This window comes from Telmatherina bonti, assembly GCF_933228915.1.
Source record: "Telmatherina bonti genome assembly, chromosome: 17".
Classification (NCBI taxonomy): domain Eukaryota; kingdom Metazoa; phylum Chordata; class Actinopteri; order Atheriniformes; family Telmatherinidae; genus Telmatherina; species Telmatherina bonti.
Window position 1 is genome coordinate 12,655,456 of NC_136615.1, and position 26,666 is coordinate 12,682,121.

The 26,666-nt window shown below is 40.1% G+C and overlaps 1 protein-coding gene across 3 annotated transcripts; it reads left to right on the forward strand.

The window, feature by feature from the left end:
- The first annotated feature begins 11,209 nt into the window (after positions 1-11,209).
- egfl7 (EGF-like-domain, multiple 7) lies at positions 11,210-22,101 on the forward strand. Of its 3 annotated transcripts, none has more exons than XM_079256184.1 (10): positions 11,210-11,393; positions 14,806-14,848; positions 14,931-15,058; positions 15,530-15,652; positions 16,649-16,761; positions 17,748-17,843; positions 17,940-18,140; positions 19,893-19,969; positions 20,262-20,424; positions 21,652-22,101. In XM_079256184.1, the coding sequence occupies exons 3-10, from the start codon at positions 14,979-14,981 to the stop codon at positions 21,669-21,671; spliced, it is 873 nt and encodes a 290-aa protein (XP_079112310.1). In that variant the 5' UTR covers positions 11,210-11,393; positions 14,806-14,848; positions 14,931-14,978; the 3' UTR covers positions 21,672-22,101. The 3 variants fall into 3 exon arrangements, with proteins under 3 accessions (XP_079112310.1, XP_079112311.1, XP_079112309.1); XM_079256185.1 differs by lacking the exon at positions 11,210-11,393 and adding an exon at positions 11,403-12,922; XM_079256183.1 differs by lacking the exon at positions 11,210-11,393 and adding an exon at positions 11,403-12,922 and having other exon boundaries at positions 14,806-15,058.
- Positions 22,102-26,666: the final 4,565 nt, after the last annotated feature.

The window sequence follows — 26,666 nt, forward strand, 5'->3', positions numbered from 1 at the left end:
TTTTTTTTTTTTTTACAGCTACTTGATAATTAAGTAAGTGTGCATTATTGCATAATCATCAAAACTTTTTTTAATCTGTAGACTAAAGTTTAGTAGTTATTTGTCCTCATAACAAGTGGTTTGAAGAGTGACACAAAGATAACAGAAAGAAAGAAGAATCAGAAATCAATAGCCAGTCAACAGGCTTACCATGAGTTGACATCAGGTGAGTAAGACTTTTTCACCCTTGTGACCTTTTCTTTGTTGCCATGACTTCTGTTGATCTGGAGATAACTGTCCATGCTTTTCATAAAGGCTTTGTCAAGTACCTGTAAAATAGCCAGTTTGCCTTGTTCACTTGGACACTTCACCGTAGTGCTGATCTGAGTTCAAGAAGTGACTCTATTTTCATAATCTGTCATACAAGTGACAGGCATGGCTGGGGGCAAACCAAAGGCTATGGATCTACCCCAGGATCTGATGCCCCTTGTGTGTTAAAGTTCAGCAAGCACATTTATAGCACTGTAGAACAAGCTGTCACATTGGATTTGCTTAGATTTGCTCTCCACTGCTGGAGTGAATAATCACATTTATTCTGAACGAATATCCAAGACAGTGAAGCTTTGGATCTCATGTAAACCGGAGACAGACAGGAGATCAAATAGCTGTAATGGTGAGACTTTTGTGCAGAGTTCCTGGGGTTCAGCTGTGGTTTGACATAAATCTCCTCGAGAGTCTCTGTCTGGTATACAATAACTGCTTCTTGGCCATCTGTGCTTAGTTAGAGTGGGAGATACTTTTTTAATGAACCCATCATTAAGGCTTTAGGAGAAAGCGTCAGGCTGGTATGCCCTGTGGTCCACCGATGGCTCGTGCAAATACAACAGCTCAAACTGTTCTGTACTTCATTATAGAGCTGTTCTGCACAAAAGCTGCAGAAATCTGACAATTAGAGTAGAGTAGTGTTAAACACACACACATTTTTAGAAATCTCTTACCAATACAAGGAGTCTGCTTTTGTGGGTAATTTCCCTTTTAACTTATACTATGTTTGGTTTCTCTCAGACTGTATTAATATCTCAGAAGAGGGTGGAAAAAATGTCTACTGCTGGGAGGGAAAAATGTAAGTTGAATGGAGTATCTTTTGGAAAACTCAGTTAAATTTGATTATTAACACTAAAAATGTTTAGCTGGATGAATGTTTAGCATTTCTGTTAGCATGCGGGCAATTATTAGCTAGAAGAAGAGTTTTGGCATGGATCGATCCATCCGTCTGTCCGTCCGTCCATCCATCCATCCATCCATCTATCCATCCATCTATCTATCCATCTATCTATCCATCCCTTTCCCCAGTGACACTCTTCAGTACCTTCTGAGATGTTCCCAGGTCAGAAGGGATATAGAGTAGACTACAATCCATCCAAGATGTCCCAGGTCTCTCCTGGGTTGTCTACACTCGAGAAGCCAACTTGTGATGTAGAATTGGCGCATTCAGGCCCATTTCTTCTCCTTTGCTCAGCTCAGACTGCATAAGGACCTAAAATTTCTTCAGGACTGGTGGTGAGCCCATCTTCTGTGGCTTTTCCCTTGTTGAGACAACCAAGCCCCAGGAGCCAATGCTCTATTACCAGATACTCACACGCAAGCTCTCTTCACCACATTCTGCAAGATGTAAGTTTTCAGTGTTATATATTCATAAGTATTGTACATTTGAAACTTATTATGCCATTGGAAGTGACCAATCACAGCAGACTGGGCTTCTTTTTTTTCACAGAAAATCTGTAATTATACAGATGTAACAAGTGCTATAGATAGACTATTATAGTCTATCCAACAGTTGGTCCATGAATAACTATGATATAGTAATCCATCTTGTAGATGCTTAGATAATTTACTTGATAACTATGAACATTCTTGGTGTTACAAACCAAATAAACGACAACCAAGTTTTGTTGTAAATATCACTTTACAAGCATCATGGTTCCACTTGCTGATACTCTTTTCTCCCACATGGCATCTTGGGAACAGATGGCTGTCCGCCTGGCTGAATGGAGATCTTCCGGCTCTCTGCTCAGCCTGATGTCTCACAGTCTCTTTTGATGTCATATCCCTCCATTAAACAGTGCAGCTACCATACTTTTGGCTGTCATCGGAGCAGGGACAGTCTGCTGTGCATCAACAATCTATATGATTGACTGATCAGGCCTTCTTCAGTTACTGCCTGCCTTTTACTTAACATAGACTTTGATTTACAAGATTATATGTCGCCTTGCAAAGAGTACACTGTTGCAGACAGATGGACGGATTTATCATAACATTATTCATTACCTTTTCTTTGTCTTTCTTTTTCTTTTGAGTCGTTTTGTTTTAATTATTTGGAGCATAAGAAAAAGAAGAGTACTTTGAAGGTTATGTGTGCCTTGAGAAGTGTGCCACCCATGGTGACTCAAGTTTGGAGCTGCTTAATTCACCTAACATTTTACTGTATTTGGATTCTTTGGAAGTTCAAAGGATATGGTTTGTATAATCATATTAGGTTTGTTGTTAGTGAAGAAGTCAAAAACCATCTCATACTTAAGATTTTTACCAAAGTCAACTAAAAACTGGCACAAATGAGCAACAGGTTAACCTTCATGTTAAGGGTTGCTTGGATCTCCATTTAGCAAAAGCATTTGTCCAAGACAGTAACTTAAATTCAACAGTCAGACATCTAAACAGGAAGTGAAGTAATTTCTCAGCAATGCTTGGATCTATTAGAATGAAACTGTGATTTCGAGGAAGCACGAACAACTGTGCAGCATTTCATATCAATATCCACAATAAGCTAAACTTTCTCTCTTGAACAAATACTTTTCTGTTATTGTCCTGCAATCACATCATGTTAACAGTTATTGACAACACTGCCTGGCTGTGGTCTGTTTTTTTTTTTCCAAGAGTCAGTTTAGTGCATAGAATATAGCTTTTATTAGAACGGCGCATTTCTTCAAGAGCATGTTTTGATATGAGGGATTACCCAGCTTACTAGCAGTGGATTATTTGTGAGTATACCACAAGGCAGTGCCAATATAAGTTAATATGACTTACAGGTGTTCTTCTTTGAAGTAGGAAAGTTGCACGTGTTGCATCCAACATCACAACGTCTGTACAAATGTGCAACACATTGGCTTGTTTGGAAGGTTTCTTTTATAGAAAAAAAAAAAAGTTATGTAAACCTCAATTTCTTTCGAGGGTTTCAAAATGCAGCAAGTCTGTGCTTGATGCTCTTCTTAAAAAAAAAAAAAAACAGCCTTGACCTCATTTTCTTGCAAAGAAAGAGCAGTTCTCTCAAAATACACAACTGTGACAAGAATTCATACAAAATTATACCACGTGATTTCAGGTTCCAAGATTATGTTTCCTATATTTTGGCAATCCCGTCTTCCCGTCCTCTAGCAAGGCCAACAGTCGTAGCATCATAGTTATTTCAAATCAAGCGTATTTGTTTAACAAGATGGTTGTAAATGTTATCTGATCATACAAACCCTGAATTCTTTATGTCTTTTTGACTCTTAAATATATAAATAATGTTCCTCTGTTAGTGTCATTCCCCTGTTTAGTCTGTTACTCCAAAAGCTGGATAATAACGAAGAGAGGAACTCTAAAGATGACATACGATGAAACAACACACACATAGAAAAATACTGTAGAACACTGCATACAGCTGCTGGCAAGCTGTCATTAAATTTGTATGGCAAATATCATATTCAAGAAATATTACCATTCTCTTCATGTAACAAGACTGCACTGTGATGCCTCGCCATCTAAGATATAAATATTTGTGCAGGAACAAAATATCACATCATTCAGTAACAAGGCTGAGGAAAGCACCCCTGGGTGAGCATAGCAATGCAGCGACTGTTCACACTTTCTTTGCAGACACAAAGAACAAATCTAAACTGTCCTCCTCAGAGAGGGGGAATTTGATTACTTTAGTAAATAAGCCAGTTGAACTCATATGTCTTTCTGTGGTGCAGAGTTTGGTTCAGTGCATATAAGCTCCCTGAGCGTTTTCATTGCTGATGACAGACTGACGTGGAGAGCTGGGAGCAAGAGGAAAGAAATACCGTTGGATGAAGAGGCCATTAAAAGGGGGCATTTCAATGAAGTAAAACAAGATGTGAAGAATTATTATATTTACATAATATGATGACTTGTGTATGAAAGGAAAATTAATAGGAATATGTTGTATTTCTGTGGAAGGATACATGGATACTGGACTAGAGGAACTGGTGAGGAGCACAGGGAAAGTGGAAAGGTTTGTATTTCATTAAAAAATTGCTTTTCCAGATGACATTTAGTTTGAGAACAAATAATCAAGACAAAAGTATTTGAACATAAGAACTGAGCATGGTATTCCACCTCCTATGATCCAGTATCAAGTTATCTTGCATTTATATTTTTTATATGATGTTGTCAAATTATTCCAGAAAATCTCATGATTTTTTGTTGTTATGAACATGTAATTAAATAACATTACTAATTTAGTTACATAATTTAGTGACATTACAAGATTACAACATAACTTAGTAACATTAGTAGTTTTTTTCCGTGTTTGCGAGCCATTTTTTTCTGACCCGATCTGAAGGCACGAGGTATGATGACAAAGGGATGATGTTTGATATGTTTGCAATGGTTTTCATGCAATTGTATTTTTCTTGTGTTTGCGTGTTTTAATGTCGGTAAGCCAACTCCAAACTGCAAACCAATTCTATCTACGGGTATAAATAAAGTTTCCTGACATAACCTAATTTTGGTGTATAAACCTAGGCTAAAAGAAACAGAAACAAAACTGGCAAAATAACTTCAAAAGGGCTTTATACAGCAACTTTTAAGTCTGTTAAAGGTGGGGGGAACTAATTTTTTTTATAGTTTTTAAGACAAATCCTGTAATTATTGATCTTTCAACTTAACCTGGAATAATATGGATCCATCATGTTTCCACATACACAAACTGCATACATGCTTTTTAAGCCTGTTTTTGTTTTTGTTTTTTGTGTTTTTTTCCACAATACTCTGGTTTCATCAAGAAAAAAAACCACAATAAAGATACGTTAAGCTACATAAGGGAGTAGAATATTTGTTAAAGCAGTTAAAGGCATTTCTTTATCACGTTCATGTCGCTGCAAATATCTGACTGCACATGTTATGGTAAACAATTCACTGTCCCACCAGAAACTTATAATGTATATATTCAGAAAAGGAAAACTTCCACATGTGATTATGTAATGAAAATTGGAATAAAACAGGGTAATCTGATGATTTAACCTGGACAAATGGCAGTGATACAGGCTTTGGCATGGTGCCTATATGAGCTGTGGTAAGAGTCTGCTGCTTTTTTCAGCCAGTAAGACTTGTACCTCATTAACAAACTGATTTTAAACTCTATGGGATCCCACAGGTGCTCTTGTGGGTTTAGCAAACAGCCATTTTTATTGCAACATCCACTTAAAAAAAATCATTTTTTTCTCTGAAGTGCACATCCAAAATTCCTCTGCACACTTCAGAGGTCATGGGGGTGTCTCTAAAAACAGGTCAGAGGAGCCTCAGAAACTGATGTCTCCACCTCTGTGGATTAAACTACAACTCAGATCAGACATCTGTCATCACACAAACTTCAAATGTCCATCTGTGTAGGCTGAATGTGGACTGGTGTCTCTCTACCTGTCTCTTTCTTTGAGTTTTTAATATCTTTTACATGCACTTGACCCTGTTTTAAAGGGTTTGCAAGAGTAGTTTAATTAGATAACTCTGACTGATCTCTGGTGCAGTTGTTTTAGTTATCTAGCTGTGTTTTACTGTTACTAAGTCCAATCTGCTGCTTGTCTACAAGGGTCTGCTTGTGTGCCTTCTGTTCTCAGACCTCCATTTATTCACATTGACACAATATACCCAATTGTGGAGAGTAGAAGATGGAATTTTTTGCTGATGTGACACAGAACTGCCTTTTTGTTGCAAAATAATGATATTTGACCTTTTCAGAGAGATTTCTTCACTTGTCAAAGCCATATTTCACATTTTTAACTTGCCAGTTGTGAGGTAATTTATCACGAATCACTTTGAAGTTTGACAGTCTGAACTTTTATTAAAAAGAATATTTCCCTGCTTTTTTTTTTTTTAGTAAAGACCTTATTTATTTAAACAGAAACCTTTCTTTCAGAGTTGTGCTTAACATGTCTTCCTACAGACAAAACATCACTTTATCTTTCGTTTTATCATGTGAGCTGAAGATCCTGACATAGGTTTGCACATTGTTAAATTATCTGGGAACACTGTTCATAGCATTAACAGCCTTCCTGGCTGATATTAAACTGTAAATTACTGCAGGGCAAATTTAGTAAAGATATTTTCTGTTTTTCTTGGGTCTCAAGAATTTCAGTAGCAGGAGTATAGAACAGTACATTTTCAGTCTGACTTTTAGGGAACAGGAAGCTCTGGGACCACCAGCGCAGTCCTGTTTTTTTTCACAATGGTGTTGCAGGAGTGTACGTATTGGGTCCGAGGCTGAAACGGAAACGGTGGTATCGGTGGAAGGCCTTGGACAACAGGATGTCCTGTTTGGCTGCTCAGCATGAAAATCTGTGCAGACACACACACTTTATCTTTATCCTTGTGAAGCAGAGTGAATCTGTGGAGTTGATAATATTGCGGTTGAACTGAGTATTATATTTATCAGTTTCAGAAATAAAGGAGTTTTCTCAGAATAGGTCTCAATCCTCCATGTTGCCCAGTCACACAGCGTTGTCTAGCATTGCTTCTGTAGACATTATGCATTACTGAAATGCATGCAATTTGGTCTTATCTTAGTATGATGTCATTCAAAACTGCTGTAACAACAAATATTCTGTTGATTAAGACAATTTCATTCATACAAATCACACATTAAAAGTAGAAAATGAAAACTCAGAAAGTGCCATTTTCCTCACTTCTGTTACATATAATATAAACAGCTGAACAGCTGCTGTGCTGAAACATCTGTCATGTAAAAGCAGACGTAAAGGGTATCGGAAGGTGCATTTCAGCAGGAAAGCTGCCACAAACATGATTAAATCACTGCACTGCATCATGAAGCTTTGATTGGCGCATGCATTTGCAGCAGCATTGTTCCTATCTGCTCAATATTAGCTCATTTCTATTCAAAACTGCATTAATTGTTTTCCCTCAAGATTATGTACTGATGATGGAAATATTAGACTGTTACATCCCACATTGCCTGGTAAATTCTCAGAGCCGTTCATGGCAGTTTTTAAATCACAGAGTACCATTGTAGTGTCGCTTCCTGACACACTGTTCATCATACAGCATGGTGCCAGCTGTCCATTCATGACATTAACAAAGATTAAACATGGTGTTCTGAGGTGGAAATCATCATAATGCAGTCCTGATATTGCTGAGTGAACCAGTTTAACACAAAGAGTTTATAAGTGGCTAACAGCTTTGCATATTGGATGTCTGACTGATTCATTTATTTTCTATATTGTTTAATCCAGGGGTGGACAACTCTGGTGCTCGAGGGCTGCAGTCCTGCAACTTTTTAGAGTTTCCCTGCTGCAACACACCAGATCAGTGGGTAATTATTACTACCTCAAAGCTCAAAGAGATAAATTATTTGATCAATAAATCCAACATTTATGTTTTTGGACGATGGGAGGAAGCTGGAGTACCTGGAGAGAACCCACACGTATAAAAGGAAAACATGCGAACTCCACACAGAAAGGCCACTGGCCAAAATTCTCCCCAGTCGAGGCTCAAACCAGTGACCTTATTGCTGTGAGGCCTTTAGTGCTAACCACCACACCACCGTGAATCCCTGGACATACCAATCAGGCATATTCTAACTGTTGCTACATGTTACAGCATCACCAGATAGCTTAAATATATCTATTACTGTAGTACTTCTACAAAGATCTGATTTAAAATCTGAATGAAAAGCATTTCAAGTAACACTTTAAAAATTTCAGAGTTATTGTTTGGCACGGCTACCCTCTTGTTCATGCCCCATCCAGGGTCACTGCTACTGCCCTTTATTAGACTCTGTCAGGCCCTCTTTGACGCAGATCCGTTTCCTGTCAGAGAGAGATTTTTATTGTTCCAAGGGTGCAGCCTCCAGAATCTCACTCCCTCAGCCTTTTCCTGTTTCCTCTAAAAGAGGAAGCGCTGCTTTGCTTCAGCTTGTTTTTCCTCCTGCATCTTCTCTGGGACAAATCTGGAACGCTAGCTACAGAACTTTGCTTGTGTCGGCCAAGTCTTGATTTCAAAGAAAGAAAAGAGTTCCTTAAAGAGGTATGCCCTCCCACTTTGTTACACAAGCTTTCACATACAAATGCACACACAGACACAGAGAACAGCACACTCACAAACAAACCCACACCGCTGTTGGATCTTATATTCTAACATCCCCCCCTCCCATTGAGTAATAAACCTTGAAGGTGTGTTCTCACCTGCAAGTTCCCATGGTGCCTCAGCACGTAGGCTTTTAGCTATCATACAGGAAATGTTGTTTGTGTGCAGGAAAAGTAAGATCATACATTTAGTCACTATAAACCCTAAAACAAATATAAGAAAAAAAGACTCCAAAAGGGACTCCATAACATAGAGAGATATAAAAAAAAAATATGACTGAATATCAAGTGAAGAAGCGGTCTGAGATTTGGCTCATGCCACTTGAAGTCCGGCCACTCAAGCATAAACACAAAAGTTGTTTTGAGAGTGTATGCACGATTGCATACAAAGAGCAGCTCTGCACATACTTAGAATGACAAACGAGTCCTTGTTTTCAGACAACTCTCGGTCCATTTCAAGGCAGAGGAGGAGTAGCGTGTCTGTCTTTTTATACATCATGTCAGCTGCACCCACTGGCTCGCACAAGCCGCTTCATCTGAATGAAGGAACAGGCCCATCCGCCCGCCTCTAAAACTCCAAAAAATATATGTTGTTTCTTAGAGAGATATGTCCATGAGGGCCACTATCCTGTAGGATTTTGTTTTTTCCCTGCTCCAACACACCTGATTCAAGTCAAATGGATCCACCAGCTTATTGTCAAGTTTTTCGCAATAACTCATTCATTTCAATCCGATGCGTTGGAGCAGAGAAACAACTAAACCTGCAGGATGGTGACTCTTAAAGACAGCAGTTTGACACCTTGTTCTGAGAAGCTTTTGGAAACTAAGAGAAGTGGTAAGGAAATAATCCTGCATATCATGAATGTCTGAGGACTACAAAAACTGCAAGGCTACAAAGTTAAACAAAGTTGAAAATGTCAGATTTGCGACAGATTTTTCATAAAGATCCATGAGATCCTGAGGAGCTGCAAGCCGCTAGGCTTCAGGCTATCAAGCAGTTATGAGCACAGAAGCACGGCCCAATCAGCGTCCTGCTAGTGTAGTAGTTGTGGATGAATTTCAGGTATTATGATGACAGTAATGTAGACCTTTATTCACTTACTGGTTTCAATGTAAGAAGGTTACTGGTTTGAGCCTTGGCTGGGGGGGTGGGGCTCGAATGGTGGTCTTTCTGTGTGGAGTTTGCATGTTCTCCACGTGTATGCGTGGATTCTCTCCGGATACTCCGGCTTCCTCCTACTGTCCAAAGACATGCATGTTAGGTTGATTGGTTACTCTAAATTGTCTATAAGAGTGTGTGTATGTATGTGTGTGTGTGTGTGTGTGTGTGTGTGTGTGTGTGTGTGTGTGTGTGTGTGTGTGTGTGTGTGTGTGTGTGTGAATGGTTGTTTGTCTGTTTGTGTTAGCCCTACGATGGACTGGCGAGCTGTCCAGGGTGTACCCTGTCTTTTGCCCCAAAGACTGCTGGGATAGGCTCCAGCTTCCCGGCGACCCTTCATTGGACTAAGCGGTTTCAGAAAACGAATGAATGAATGAATGAATGAATGAATGAATGAATGAATGAATTAATGGTTTAACTGAGAGAACGATGGAAAAAGAATGATTTCTTAATTCAGTCTTATGGATTTTGACTGCTAAGAATGCTGACTTTGTTGAGGAAGACTTTTATTCTTTTCATCTAAAGCTTTTTCTTTCTTTTACAAAAACAGTAGTTTGTACTTCTAGAATTTGCACATCCTTAAACTCATCCATTCCTCCTGTTGTTTAATGAGTCTCCTGCCACTGACTTAAAGCATGATCAACCCACCCCTACGCTTCGAAGTTGGGAATGTGTCTCCATAAAATTCTGCACCATAACTGGCAGAATTATTTCTTAATTACATTACAAACAGAGGAAACAGCTTCCTGAAAACGCTTTGCAGGCTTCCTATAAGTCATCCTGAGTTAGCCTATTTTAATCTTCAGATAATAGCAGCTTAGAGTCGGCTGCTGAAAACTGAGACGTGATTTAAGACATGCGAGTATTATAAAGATTTGGAACTTTCATTATTGCCATTCTTGTGGGTCATAAACCATAATTATAGGAGGTCAGAAACCTTAGTAAAAAAAATCATTTAAGCGCTCATTCTGAAACTTTTGCACAACTATACTCGTACAAAACAGAAATGCATTATTCTTTCATAAAATTTGGGAAATAAATGCTACATCTACTATTGCAAATCAGTTTAATCACAAATTATTCAGAAATGTGGATATTTTATCTAAACTTGAGGGTGCCACAGATCAATACTACAATCTTTCAAGGCTTTATTTTGACCGTTTATTTGATTACTTTTAACAATTGTAAGCATTGTGGTGGGCTATACTCATACACAAAGGCAGAGAGGAGGAAAAGAAACTGCTTCCTTATCATGCAACTGCTTGGCTTCAACAAGCTGCAATTTCACAGATTTGATCTCTAACAGCTGTAAACATGAGCCTATAGGGCTCATGTCATTATCCAAAACAGGAGCTTGCAGTTAGACTGAACTATTTGGAAATGTATTCACACTCAGAAGAAAAAAAAAGTTATGCATGTTTTCTCCTGTGCTGTGCAGCAAAAGGCCAAGAGGTGAGAAGACTGAATGCATTTTGCCCTCTTCAAGATGTCTGCTCCACAATGGAGCCTCAAAACTGCCTCAAAATCAGATTCCAGCAGGATGGAGAGTGTTTGTGCAGGAGAGGGCTTTTATCAGCGGCAAACACTCACAGGAAGTCCGGTTTGGGAATGTCCATCCAATTCCTGCGTTCCACAGGAAGCTTTGCATAAAAAGCAACTGAAAAACGCCCAAAGACATTTCATTTGCCGCCAGTCGACTCGCGGGGAGCACCAAGAATCAGCCGCGAGGGTTTTTCATTGCAGACCCCCATAGTCGAGCTTTATAAAGAAACTGGCACCATGGAGAAGCCTTCTAGTCCACCAGTCCGGTGGCTCGTGCCCATGGCCGCCGCTCGACCTGCGCGCGCGCACGCACCTCACGGGCCAATACTGCGAGGGTAGGATTTTTACATTCCAACTGTCTTTGTTATAAATGTGTATTGTCGTGATGAAATTTTACATCTTAAAGCTTTAATTAGTTTTATTAGCCAGATATTCTGATTCATTGAAAAATAATGGGTAAAATATAATGAAGCAGAGTAGATAAATATGCAAAATGATAATCAGCCATTGCTGATCATAGAGGCCATATGCATTGTGCAGAGTTGCTGTGTGTTAAAGGCTGCGATGAATGATTAGGATTTGGTTTGCATGCATCATTCAACATTCTTATAAAACATTATACTATAAGTGAAAGAACTGCTCCTTGTACTTTTAAAATGTGTAAAATAACAGTAAAATGCAGGAGCAGAACCATTATAATGTCTAATGGTCAAAACTCCCAGTGGCCTGCTTTATAAATACAAGCCCAACATATAAAGTATTTCTCTCTATGAGTCTATAGTTAAAGCATTAAAGTAAAAAAATAAGAAGAAAAAAAAGACAAAGTTATTTAAGTTAAATCCAAACCAGTGAAAGCCAGACAAACAAATAGTAAAGACTTGTTTTTTTTTTTTATTGTTTTATTTTCACAATAAATAAAATAATCTATTTAATCTTTTTTTTTCTTGTTTATAAATTTGGCTTTTAATAAATTTCCTCCAGTTTTCTAGTAGGTTAAAGCACGCATTTTATTTTATTTTTTTAGATTTGCTTTAAGAATAAAATAAAATAAAATAAACAAAAGTAATGCAACTTTTGTTTTGGAAGACAAAATTCATGACTTCTGTGTGCAGCAGAGCTTGTCTGAATTAATTCAATCTTTCCCCAGAATGACAATTCCAGCTTTGAGTTCTTATCAGTGCAATCATTTCTGGGCTAAAAGAATCGTTTCATAAACTAAGAACACGAGCACTGCATCAGTAAGCTGTTACACTGGGTATTTTCCTTTTTGCTAATGAATGAAAAAAAGTTGTCTGCATGCTGACGTCACTCTCGGGTCCCCCGTAGCAAGCAGTCTGAGCCGTGGGACACCCAGCTGGAGGAGTGGGAGGAGGTTCTTCCATCACCCCCCATGCTCTCTGACAGTCTGAGCTCCAGGAGAAATCTGACTAGTTGCGGAGTTTTATCTCTGGACTTTTGCCTCTCCAGGACTTTGCTGAAGCCTCGTGTGTTGTTTTCCTGCTCCCTGCAGCGTTGCACTGTGGGGTTTTCATGGATAAATCCCGGCTTGGTTGCTCATTGTACGGTTTGTGGTTTGTTTAATATGTACCCATGCATGCGCTCTGCAGTTTGCTCTGTGGTTATTGGCTTGTGCGCGCTGGTCTGGCATCCCTGCTTGCCTTTTTAGCGTTGGAGAATGTGGATTTCTTTTACATGTATACTTCTAGGACGACTGAGAAGTCACCTCCTTACGGCGTGTGAGCGTGTGTGTCCGCGTGTGTGAACGTGAGGGTGCTACGGGGAAGGAGAGATGAGGGATGTTGGCGTTAACGCACGTCCCAAGACGTCGATGCTGTAAAACAGCGCCCTCGCGTGGTGAATGCAGGTGCATGCAGAGAGCAGAAGAAAATGTTGGATTTTTGAAGCACATACCTGCTCACACCAACACATTGCCTGAAACCTGTAATTACAGATGCTCATAATGACTATAAACATCCTCTTTTAAGAAAAGCATGGATAAAATCATACATAATTCCCCTCCAGATTTATTGAAGACGTGCAGCAACTTTCTCACAGACAGTTTATTCATACCAAGCTGTATCACACAAGCGCACACACACATTCTCATGGAGTTTTCAAAAATGCCCCCTGCTGCACTGACAGTCCATCTCACTGCAGTGGTTTGGGAATGAATGCAGGCTTTAAACGTGTTGCTGGGCGTGAAGCCAGCAGGAGGATCACAGAGACATGCAGGTTGTGATCTGAGGATCAGCGTCACCTCCAGGAAAACACAGGGATCTCCAGAATGCTTCAGTACTGCAGCCTGCCAATGCACCTGGCTGGCTTTAATGCACTGAGAGATTTCCCAGGGGTTTAGTGTCTGCTGTGTTAATACATGTCTGTTGACTGGCAGCGCAGTAAAGGAGGACTTTGGGTTGACTGTACTGCACTCTTCATAGTCTTGCTTTCAAACAGGTAGCTCAGGTTTTACTTTAATCCTGTACAGTATGTGATAATCAAATATATCTGTGAAGGGGTACGGGAACATTTCTGTGAACTTAGAGGTTTTCACCTTGCCTGGGCTTCTCTGTTTAAATCTCCTAGTCTATGCAGGTGCAGAAGAGTTTAAGGAGTGTGTTTACAGGTTGTTTATGTGTGTGTAGCAGTGTTAATGTTAGTATAGATGCATCTAACAAGACATTAACTTGCTGCAGGAGTTTTAAGCCCAAAACACCAGCCTAAAGATGTCAGTTTTTTATTGCTGGTTATAAAAGCTTCAAGTGATCACAACATCTCTGCTTTATGACTTTTAAAATCACTCAGCAGGGAAAAACATTCAATTGATTCTTTTATAATTAACAGTGTCACAATAAATCCAGAGACAAACACAAAATAAACTTCTTGTATTTCAGCTGTTTGAGTCTGAGGCTTAGATGAAAGGAAACAAAACTGCATGGTGGCCCAGAGGTGCAAAATACAACAAACAAAGAAGAAGATGATAAAAACAAATTTCAGAAAACATATTCTATCAAACAAACATTACAGAAACAAACATTTTGTTGTTTTCTCTCTGTGGGTTTAAAATCTTGTGTTTTGAGTTTATGGTAATCTTTTCTTAGAATTTCTCTCTGTTTTCTCGTTATCGTCTGAATTTCTGTGATGTGGTGTTTTATTTAAACGAGTTTATTTCCTTTGGCATTGTTGGTCGTCTGTTTGAAATGTTGTTGTTTCGGGCGATTTGTGGTTGCGTTTTGCACCTCAGGGCCACCCAGCTTATGTTTGCCATTCCTCCGCACAACAGCCTCCCTCCTTTGTAAAGACACGCAGCGCTCAGATCCATGCCTGACATAAACGTGACAGATCTGCTGGCAGCTTTCGCATCCTCGACTTGATAACATCCGGCTCTTAATTTTAGATTTGGGGAGTTGCAGGTCTGCTCTTTCTCACCCCTTACTGCCCCCACCATGCCCATCCTCATCAGCCTCTACATGACAGAGCCTCTGCAGACATGCACTGCTCTATGTATCCATTTCATAAGCGCTAATTCTGTTGAAAAGGACCTCAGGCTTTGCTTCGGTTTCCTTTGGAAGTCTGCTCTCAGTCATGACACAGCTGTCTCCATCTCTTTTGAAATCCCATTAGGTTTGATCTGTGGCTGTCGAGGAATTAAGTGTTTTTCATTGAAGTTTCTTCCTATTTTTTGCTTGATTTTATTGGACAAAAAAGTATTCCAGTACTCGAGTAATTCAGATTTCTGTCTTCTCACAGGTAGCTGGGGTCATCCTCCTGGAGGAGAACACACACATCCAACGTGAGGAGATTTTGGTTGCCATCCACAGTCCTCTTACCCCTCCCCCTTCATCCTCCTCTCCTCTTCCCTCCCACTGGCACAGAGAAGAGTGTGAGAGACCCAGTGAGGAAACGTGGGAAAGAGGAAGACGATGTACCAAACGCTGCTCCTTTCTTCCTCCTTCTTCATCCTTCATGTGATGGCCACTCCCCAGTTCTTCGCTCACCATGGGTAACAGCTCACTTAATACTCTTCCTGTGTTTATTATGGCCTGTCATCTTGTCAGTATCTTTACAACAATCTCAGATACGCGTCCACTTCAACTGTCAGTCTGAGCTGTTTGTTTTAGTGGCCGAGACGGAGGAGTCGACATCCTCGGCAACACAAACTGCGCAAATGATATTTAAACATTGATGAAGGTCAAATTTCCACCACGATGTCTCAGCCTCTTGTCATTTTTCACTGATTTGCATTAAGACCAAAATAAACCAAGAAAAGGATCAAATGGTGACATGGAGGTCAAAGTTCAGCTCTTAACCACTGACACATTCAGGAGTGACTTACCGGGTCTGTCAGAAGTTTTTTTTAAGGCTCCAATCTGGATGTTTTCAAGTCAAAAAGGGGACATGTGGGCTTTAAAGTGTGCATCTAAAGCCAGCTCAGCTTCTGATGAAGGCAACTTACATGTCCATGTTATTGCAGGAGGAGGGTGTGCGGCCGGGAACCCCATCACAATGTTGTTATGGCAACGGAGTCATATGTCCAGCCGGTGCACAAGCCTTACATCACCTTGTGTCAGGGCCATCGCGTCTGCAGCACCTACAAGTGAGACATGCTCTCATACACACACACACACACACACACACACACACACACACACACACACACACACACACACACAATAGGAAGAACATCATCTTCAGCCTGAGTTGCTGAAGCACTCCGGTTACATCAGCGTCAAAACAAAGCTTTAATTAGGGCATCTCCAGATGTAAACAATGCTTGACACGGTTAGAAAGGATTAGGAGCGCAGTCTGAAATAGATCTTGTGTTTCTTCCACATACTCCCACACAAACACACGTTAGCGTACGTAGAACTGGGTCACGGTGGCACATACTGGCGTGGAATCTAAGTATCGAGTACTTTTTGTAACTACGGGAAATGAGCTGCCTGCCCACAGAGACCGCAGCCTTGTTTATGTTGGACTCAGCCTCGCTCTGTACTTACAGTCTCTCCATCTCTGACACTCTCTTGCCCCCTCCCTCCCTTCCCCTCCACACATTATCCCCCTCATCTTCATCTTCTCTCTGCCCAAATATTCACTTTTCCTTTTGGATCGTTTTCATTCTTGTTGTTCTAACATGAACCGGCGTCACACAGTCACAGTCTTGAGAAATTAGTTTTATTAAAACAAGTTTTTAGTTGGTTATTATGACTGTTTGCCTCGGTTTATCACCCCGTTTCTGCTCCTCCTCCTCCTCCTCCGTCAAGCATACCACACTCTCACCCGGCTGTAAAAAAATCTTAGATTTTAGATCTGACTTTCCGCTGCTTTTACCCCCGTGACCTCCCTTCAACCTTCACTCATCTCTGTACAAAGCTCAGATGTCTGCGCTTTCAGTATTCCAACAAATTTTCATTCTCTTATCAGCGTATTGCAGTCTGACTGAGCACAGAAAGGGAGCAGACCACACACACACACACACACGCACACACACACACACACACACACACACACACCGCAGTGATGACAGCATGAATAATACCAAACCCTTAACTGCAGTGTGTGTCTGTGTGTGTGTGTGTGTGTGTTTCCACAGGACAACATATTTGATGGGTTACCGGCAGGTGAGCAGAGCAGTGTTGCCTTCACAGCTCTACCCAGAATGCTGCCCAGGCTGGCGACGATTTCACTCTCATAACTGCAATCAAGGTAATATGAAGAGAAGTGTGCTGATGTTCTGTACCTGGACTCTGCTGCGGTTTTTAAGGAATAATAGCTGAACATTTTGGAAGAACAATATACATACTATAGTTGCTCATTTGCTATAAAGACGCATAGCTGCATAGCTAAGCATAGTTTGCTTAGCTCAAACCTTTTCTAAAGGTTGAAATAAATGGTGAGGAAAACAAAAGACACAAAAGAGACCTGAAGGAAACAGTGGCAAAAGCAGTCAATGCCCTGGATCTGCTGGATGAACACCTGACTGTGACAAGCTTACGTGCTATCAGCTGCACCTAATACTGCTTTTTAGCGGCACGGGGAACTTAGCAGTGTCTTCAAAGGTCCGATTTTCTTCCTTTTTCAAAAAAAACTTTTGTGAATTTCAAACAATTTTACCACATAAAATTTTCTTGCCCTTTACTTTGACCATGCAAAAAATGAGCTAAGCATCATTTAGCACCAGTGTTTTTAGTTAAAAGTACTACAAGTATTTTTTACAGGTGTTGCTGTTCAGCTCAGCACAAAAGTGGAGGCTGATGCAGAGTTTGGATGAACAAAGAGTTTTAATTGACTATAAATAAGCAGCTGAAGTGAGAACCTAACGTATGCACTGAGCTCCAGCTGCAACAGAGGTGAACTTCGTCATGTGCATCTTTGATACACACATTCACAGGTTTTTCCCAAACACGCAGAGAAGAACAGGCACCTCTTAAAGCATTGCTTTTGAAAAGGTTTGCAGAGGGGGCGATACAGATAAGAAAATTGTAAGAAAACATAAAACGTGATATTTCTGAATGCTTAGGGCATCATTGCATTAGATTAGGGCATCCCTCCAGCTCATCCAATCATGTACAGACCTAACTGGTAAAAATCTCGGCATTGAAATGAGTTTCTAGTTCAAATGAAACAAATCAGACTGATAGTAGTAAATATTCATCTGTAATAACTTCTAACCCCTTCCATGTCTCTGCCAGCTGTGTGTGGACACCCATGTGTAAACGGCGGCACCTGCTTAAGACCAAACCAGTGTGCTTGTCCTCTTGGCTGGACTGGACACCAATGCCAAACTGGTACCGTCAATCACACCCTGAGATTTACCTTCACAGCCACACACAGGTCTCTGTGTTCACGCTCACACCAGCTTTCATGTCTTTCTTGCCTGTCAGATGTGGATGAGTGCAGCGGGCGGCAGCCTTGCACCCAGCAATGTGTGAACACAGCTGGCAGCTATCGATGTGCGTGCAGAGACGGCTTCACTCTCGCTGGAGACGGCCGGTCCTGTCAGAGCCTTCCTCCAACTCCGTCTCCTCCTCCTCCTTATCCTTCCCAGAACGGCCAGGCAACAGTGGGTGGCCACCATGATGCGGGTAAATGAGCAGGACGGGGCTGTGTGCATACTTCACACTGTATAATTTTGTGCTCTGCAGCAAGACAGAAGAAGAAAAGAACATGGCCAGCTTCGCGGTCCATTATTACTTTTGGTACGCGCTATGCCACTCTCAACTCGTACCGTGAGTAATAATGCACTGCGACTGGTGCCGACTCCAGACAGATGTCATGCGGGCTGGCTCCATGCAGTGAAACTGGGATCACTGGAACTTTGATAATGACTCAGTTTACTCCTTTGAGTGCTGTGATTGAAGCAAACATCTGCCTTTAATAGAGCTCTCATGCTAATACAGACATATTTTCACCCCGCACACTCCATTAGTTCCCTTAAAAATGTTGCAATGCTGTCTGTCTTCATGAAAAAGTCCAGATTCGCTTATGTGTGCTTGTTGTATCTAAGCAACAAAATAATTCAACCCCCCCGCCCCCTTCCATGTGTCCAGATGTGGTTGACCCCAGCATATTCCTTTTAAGTTTTATTCTGTGTAAGGGATAGTGTTCTTTTGGGAAATGAAGCAACATGAAGCCTTAAAATAGACTTACCTTTTCCTGATTTCTCCCAACACTTTTCAGCCGTAGGGATTTTTTTTCTGTGAGTCACCAAACTGTAAAGATCAGAAAAAGGGGGGGTGCAGTTTCTTGCACTTCCTGGGAAAGAAATATCTCTCTATGAATGAGAGACTGCCAAATTTCTCAGGCCCTGCTCCAAACTCCCATCTATTTATCAACATTTTTTTAAAAAAAGGAGAGAAAAGACTTGAAAACTTTCTCGCCTGAAAGCTGAACTCTACGACAACATGATGGATTGCTGAGTCAGCTAAAAGACAGGGAAAAAAACACCAAAAAAAGGCATAAAAAATGCTAAAATATGACAGATCTTTATAGTATTTAAAGCTTCAGAGTGTTTTTTTGTTGTGGGTGTGTGTTTATTCGTGCTGACCGGCTCAAATGCAAAAATATTGCAACATGTTTTGCTTAAGACATTTTTTTCTATCAGCTCATATGCACATGTCAGAAGGATGTTGATGGAGATCACAAATGTAAACAAGTTTAAATGTTCAGAAAGTCGACTCTCTCTCTCTGCCAAGAGAGTTATTCTCTTGCCTCCTTTTTCTTCCCCTCAGCTCTTGGCCAGTGCTTGTCTTCTCATTCCAGCTCCATCAGCTCTGTCTGCTGGGGGTCATTGCCTGCCTCCCCCCTTCTTCCTCCCACACCTCCTCTTCTTCCACCTCGCCCCGTTTCTCAACTTGAACTAGTCTCAGTTAAGGACCACATCTGGGAGAGATTGAACATCTCCTGGTCTGTCTGCAGAAGTACAAACCAGAGTTTGGGGGTAGTGCAAGGATCCCTTGCTGGGTCCTGCTTCCCTCTCGAGTGGATTCATTCGGAGGCTTAAAGTTTGCCTGTCTATTTTTGGTGGCTTCCCTTTCAGCTCGTGTATTGCCTTTTTTTTTTTTATAGCCGTTCTCATATCTACAATCTCCCTTGTCCCCTAAATTCCCCCTGTCTCTTCGCAGCTCATGCTGATTTCCAGATAGAGACGTTGCTAGTGGCCTTTCCATCAATGAATTAGATAGATTAGTTAGATTGATGAAGGCAGGATGCTCCAAGGGATCTCTACAGTAAATGTAATCTTCCCCACCTTAGATCTATGCCCTAACCTTTCCCTACACCTCTACTCTTAGTGGCCATAAATTCCCTGATGTCTGTGTCATTTATGTTTTGTGCAGGTGGAAGCTTGGGCCTGGTGGAGAATATGACAGAGGAGGTCCAGAGCCTGAGGAACAGAGTAGAGCTCCTGGAAAAGGTACATGAGAAAACTCAACACATGTTGAAACTCACATAAATGCCACCTACTCTGATACCTCCCAGTGCGGTTCAGCAGGAACACCTCTGGTTTTTTCTGTATGTACAGTTTTATAAGTCCAAGCAGCTCAGACTATACAATCTTTAAAATGCCAGACCTGCACGGTGCTTTTATATTAAAAAGTGTCGACAGAAACAAGCATGACGAGGAAATTAAGATGAAAGGGTTACTATTTTTCTTTACGAGGCAGGTCTGTTCCCTAATCTGCTTTTATTTTTGTGCTTCTGTTAAGAAATTACAGTTAGTGTTGGCCCCCTTCAGCAACTTCTTCCTGCCGTCGCTGGACGAGGGCTTCTCAGAGAAAACCACCTTACTCTCCCACTCCTTCCAGCAACTAGACCGCATTGACTCCCTCAGCGAGCAGATTGGTTTCCTTGAGGAGCGCCTCGGCACATGTGAGTGACCACAGTCTGACCTTAATAGATGGTTGCTCTTAAAGGAGGGAAAATCCAATGTTTGGTGGAACATCGGGGGAGACTGCGATTCCCAGAAAAGCAGGATTTATCCATTTTTTTTCCAAAGAGAGCACATCATGAAAAAGCTCAAACAATTGTCCATAATTTCATAAAAGTATACTGCATTATGGTTTTATTAATAAAATAAAGCAAATAGAATATAATAAAATCTGCCTCTAATGTAATAACCTTGAGACAGATTCAGTTTTAAATTCAAACCCAATTAAAAACATAAGGAACGTTGCTTTTTAGGTCTACTTTACTTTTAGTTTAGCAGAAACTCAAGGACAAAAACAAAAAAAAAAAAAAAAGTTTTTTCAGTGTGCTGGAGGAAAAAAAGAAAAGTCTCCCAGCAGGACTTCTCCTCCTGGATGTTTGTACAAAATGTGCAGCACGCTGCATAAAAAGCTCCTGAGAAGAGTAGACATGTATGAACCATAAGTTACACAAACTATGCCTTGCTTAAACATAAGCACTGGGTGTTATTATTTCTGATTAAGCACTTTATTGCTATGATGCCTGGGACCACTTTTCATTTTAGTGACTTCTTTTGTAACGTCCACTCCATGCATTACAGATGTGAGACGTTGCAAAATAAATTTTTTTTTTTTTACAACTTCTTCCAATCTCATAGTTTATATTTGTCATTTCTGCATATTAATAATCATAATTAGAGCAGTCTCAGAATCCCTGTTTGCATGTCACATTTTGTGACCCTTTGTTGGAGGCTTATAATCAGATTTTTTTTTATATTGCACAAGTTTCATCATATTTGATTTTATTAGGTGCTGAACTGTCAGTATTATGCAGGGCTATAATTGTATGCAATTGTCCCTAAAAACAAAATCTGATACCAACAACTTGTTACCCATTTTTCTAAAATATCCCTAGAGTCAGGAATATATTCTATTTATCCATTTTCTTAACTACTTAGTCCAAATGGAAGCTGGAGCCTATCCCAGCAACCACTGGGCGAGCAGCAGGGTACCCCCCTGGACAGGTCGCCAGTCCATCACAAGGGTTATAGTCAACTGAAGAGGAATCTTACTCTTATTAATGAAAACAATAAAATATCAAAAATACTGTATTTGCAGTTCCTACAAAACTTGTATCTCCCATTTGCCATCTTTCAAATGTTTTTTTTTTTTTTCATGTTTTTCCTTGTAGGTTCGTGCCAGGAGAATTAGCTGCTGAGCAGGGCAAACGTTCTTTCAGTGACAGAGACGCCGCACGCCAGGATGGCAAATGGCAGCCTTGGTCATTGCTATGCTGTGACGCAACCATCGCACAAATTGTTTGTGGTTTTCGCCACTCTCAACAGGTCCTTTTTTTTTTTTTTTTTTTATAAATATTTGTTTTCTTCACCGAATCACTGTTAAGTTCTTGAATTTCCAACAGAACCTGAAGCAGGACCACTTTCACCAATACATCATTCCTGCAGCATTGAAACTCAAACCTCATGAGGTCAAAGGTTAAGGTAGCCTTTTAGTTTCTGTTTGTTTTGCATCAGTGCAGCTGTGCCCCCCATCAGAAGTCCAACCTGTGCTGGGGCTGATATGGGCATCTGTATTTATCTATTTAAATTATGATCATTTTTAGTCATTTCTCAGTGGTCCAACAGCTATTTTAAGTTTTTTTTTTTTAACATTTTGTAATAAAAGTCTTAATCAAAAACACCTTGTGTGCTCACTGACTGATTAATGGGTGCAAACACAGCTTCTCTACACCACTGGAATACTACTGCATCAACAGCGCAAACCGCAAGTTCTGTAATCATTTGTAGAAGTATTGAATATCCTTAACCCCTGCTCCCCTAAAACATAGCAGCGAGGGGGGGGGGGGGGGGGGGGGGGGGGTTAGGTTGCCAAGCAGCTTGCAGAAGAGAAAGCAAAGGGAGGCCAGATGTAGAAACACTGATACAGATAGTTAGCAGAACAGCTGATCAATCAGGTGATGTAGTAAGATGTGGGGTGAGCTTGACCTCTCTGAAACAACTCTATGCTCACTATCGTCTGGAATTGGGAAAATATTTATCTTTGGAGACTGCAGCCAGTTGCTCTACTCAGTTTACAGAGTGTTACTAAAACAGGAGGTGATGCAACACCGCTGAGCGTATAACCTATAAGTATCGGTCAAGTTCAGGATAAGTTTCAGCTTGTTTATGTCTCATACTTGTGATCTTTGTTTCATTACATATGTTTTACACAGCCCTGCTCTAACATACAGACAAATAACAGCAGCTGAATGATTGCAACCATTTTTAGACACTTTGCATAGTTCAGTTTCTTTCTTTAAATGACAGAAAAAGGGAACAAAATGCTCCAAAACGTACACAATGTAAAACTCAAGATTTAGTGTTCCCCTCAGCAATCAGACTAAGAAATCGAAAGTGGACAAATCGCATACAAACACTGAGACCCAAATTATCATACATTTACTGTTTTTGTTCATTTCTCCTAAATCAGTGTGAATGACAGAAAATCCTGAAAAATAATCAAAATAAATTCATTTTGATGAACAAATCACTCAAATAAGTGCTTCAAATTAATCTTCATAAACAGGTTCAAAATTTTAAACAGCTTGTAGAGCACTGAAAATCTGTTCCTGTTGTATTTATTTTTTTAACTTACAATATTATTAGTATTTCCCTTAAAGGTAGAGTACGTAAGATTTTCAACATTTTCAAAATAAATTAACTAAAAAAATAATTACAATCATAATTAGATAGTTTTTTAAACATGTAGGTTCCAGTCTGTCCATATTTGATGTGTTATTAAATTACAAGTTTAATTAATGACAAAGACCCTTCTTGAATGTTTTCTGACCAGTAAAAAAAAAAAAAAAAAAAAGTACTTTTTTCCCACCAGTAGGGGGAGTATAAGCCTATTTATTACAGAGCGGCTCTGAGCTACAGCTCACAAGCGATTCCTGCCCTCATTGGAGCTGGCAAGGAGGAGGGGTGAGGGGAGAGTTTTGCTCATTACTGCCAACCTGTGGTCGTTTGTGGAGGTAGCAGTTTTGTGGTTTTGCTCACGACCTGGTGTTTGCCACCTGGTGGTGGAAAGAATCGCCTTGAAATCTTACATACTCTGCCTTTAAATGAAGCTAACCTGCGAAACTAATGATCGAATATGTCCGAGATCATCAGCATGCAGGAGAAGCAACGCATGCTTAATCTTCCACAGAAATCTGAAACCCAAATGTTTAATTTGTTGAAAATGCAGAATGATTTGGGACACAGTGTGAACACAAAGTTCGCGATGAGTAGAAACGCAGAACAAGAATAATATAGGACACTTTCTCCATTGTGCTTGAGTATATCTATTTCTTCACCTTTTAAAGAAAAAAAACAAAAAAACAAAAACACAGTTCAGAGAGCTGCTTAAGAAAGAAAAAAAAAAGAATTTATTTTTTCTTATGCAAGGCATTCACATTTACCCAGAATAAGTGAAATCAAGACCACTTTATAATCAATATTAACCAGATAGTATAATGGGCATTTATACCACGTGTGCATATTAACACACACGCATTGTAAAGGACCATACACACACACACACACACACACACACACACACACACACACACACACACACACACACACACACACACACACACACACACACACACACACACACACACACACACACACACACACAAGGCTCTGCAGGACGTCATCTCTGATTCTCATATCTATCTAAATTACACTTTGGTGAAAAATCAGAGAAAAATCCTTTTTTTTTTTTTTTTTTTTTTTGACTTGGCGCACCTGAACTCAGCATGAAAAGTGCTTTGATAACATTGTGAATACTTTGATTATTTTCCTATATATTAAATATGAAAACTGCCCAAAGATCAACAGGTGGTTTGAGCTCATGACACAAAAGCTTACAAATCGCATGTCTGCTTTAAAAAAAAAAAAAAACGCAAGTGAAATGAACCAGGAACCAGTCAATCAAAGACTTTACAAATAATTTAAATGGTACAAGGAGTATTTTTGAGGGGAAAAAAAACAGTTTGGTAGAGAGCTTTTTTCACATTCGGACCACTTGCTGCAGAGTTCAAGTCTGCTATCATAGTCATCCTATTGTTAAAACAAAACAAACAAACAAAAAAAAAATACTAAAATGAATAAAATAAAATAAAAAGTCAGTATATCTAAACTAAACTTCTGTTAGTCATTAGGAGTAGAGGTGTACATAATTTACCAGCTTTTAACATACATGAAATCCTAACCTCCATGTGTATGAAAGCAAGAATCCCTAAAACTACTGTTGCATTTGACTGCGAACAGCAGTGAACAGGCTTACAATAGTATCTAAGTAAAGATAAATCCAATCACGACTTCCTCAGAGTGTCTGTGTGCACGATCGGTTGCTTGAAAATGAACATTTACAGCTCAAATAAACACATCTTTTCAGTCTTGATGCCAGCTGTATGCAAAAAAACAATATCCTAAAAAGAAAAAAAAACAAAAAAAAACTGAAACTAAACAACTTCCTTAAAGCTGCAGTACATTCTCAGATGGTGTTTGATGGGCAAAACAGGTGAAACAGTGAAGGCAGTGAGCAAAATTAAGACCTGGATGTAAAAGACAACAGTTCAGTCAGCTATATGCAGCTACAAGTTATTGTCAGTACATAATATCCAACGTAAATCAATAAGTGAACTTGTCAAACAATCCAAAGTGCGACAGCAGCAACCAATCGAACTTAAGGCCAAAACTTCCATAAACCTTTTAAAATAAATTAATGCTCTCCATAGAGGTCATAACTGAATCAAAACATGAATAAAATTAGGGATAACTTCTCATTAAGCTAGTCAAAAAAATTAATTTGTGGTTAATAAACTGTTTTTAGGAATGGATTTTACTCTACACTTCTATATTTATTATTCCATTTATAATTAGAAAATAAAACCAGTTTAAGCTTTATCTCTCTCAAAAAACATAAATTAAACGCAGAAATGTCTTCTTTATATCATTGGTAAAGGGTAATTACTCAGTCAAATGACTGATTATCCAGGTAATAGCAAGAGAAGAACATGGTTAACTTTATACAAAGTCTTTGTCATGGCACAGCAGGTAGCTTGCACTTTGGAACAACAATGCTTCAGAAAACAAAGTCACCTCTGTTTCTATTTTTTGTTTCTTAGACACATCTTGAATATGTTCACCTTTGAGTTCTCACTGAGGAACAAAAACATGTGAAACAAAATAATCCCAGGTGAAAATAAATAAAGAAAACAAACATAGAAGACACTTGCTGCAACGCTGCATGTCAGTCATTTCTAATGTTTTGGAAAGAAACTGAAAGAAAAGCACCAGGATACACAAACAACACACGGCACTGGAGACTCATCAGTTCACATCAAGTCCATTAATTCAGCACAGATGGGGTGCGACTGTTAAACATGGCGTCTTGCACTCCTCGCTTTCTGACATCATGACGCATGTCATGGAGAAATTGGTCACTGATCTGACGAGCCAGTATGGATATCGATTTGAATTCATAGTGACAGAGCTAAAGAAGTCCACTGGCGACCAGTGTCGACCTCTCACCTCCACACACTCCACCTCTTGAGGAGACCCCGCTCCGTTTGTCTTTAGGCAAGAGACTGGAATGCAAAGGGAGAGCACACTAAAAGCAAAAGGAAGGAAGGAAAATGGGTTGCTTTGAATGTGTGTCGGTATTTTGTGCATCCAAAGATAACTAAAACTAAGGCAGCATGAGAGGAACGCATAAATATCCAGTGACATTTATGGACAGAAAAGAGAAAATGCCAAAGTTTATCTGCTAAACAAAAGGCAGATGTAGACAAAAAAAAAAAAGGGGGGGAGGGGGAGGGCAAAGAAAGTACAAAGATGATAAAGTAGAAATTTAACAAAGCCAGGCTTTTCCAAAGCAAGGATGAAGGTGGACAGAGCCATCCAAAAAAGGCATGCATGAACACACATCCATACTGTTCGGCTTGCCGTCCGTCACTCCACTCACGGCGTGCAGAGCAGCGCTGAGGGTCGGGACTGACTGTGCTGTATGGTCAGGCCAGAGGCAGCCTGGACCAGGCGCCAACTAGACAAGAAGAGACCTGTATCATGTTGTTTCCTGGCCAGGTAACGGGACAACCTGGGGAAAGCGGGGAGATCTGTGGGGTCTCGGAAAGGGGCAGAAAAGGTGGCGATA

Excerpts from the sequence above, each read along its gene's own strand:
- egfl7 (XM_079256184.1), top strand. The coding sequence starts at position 14,979 with ATGTACCAAACGCTGCTCCTTTCTTCCTCCTTCTTCATCCTTCATGTG. Across the intron at positions 15,059-15,529 it reads CAGTTCTTCGCTCACCATGG|GAGGAGGGTGTGCGGCCGGG; the intron begins GTAACAGCTCAC and ends ATGTTATTGCAG. Across the intron at positions 20,425-21,651 it reads TGAGGAGCGCCTCGGCACAT|GTTCGTGCCAGGAGAATTAG; the intron begins GTGAGTGACCAC and ends TTTTCCTTGTAG.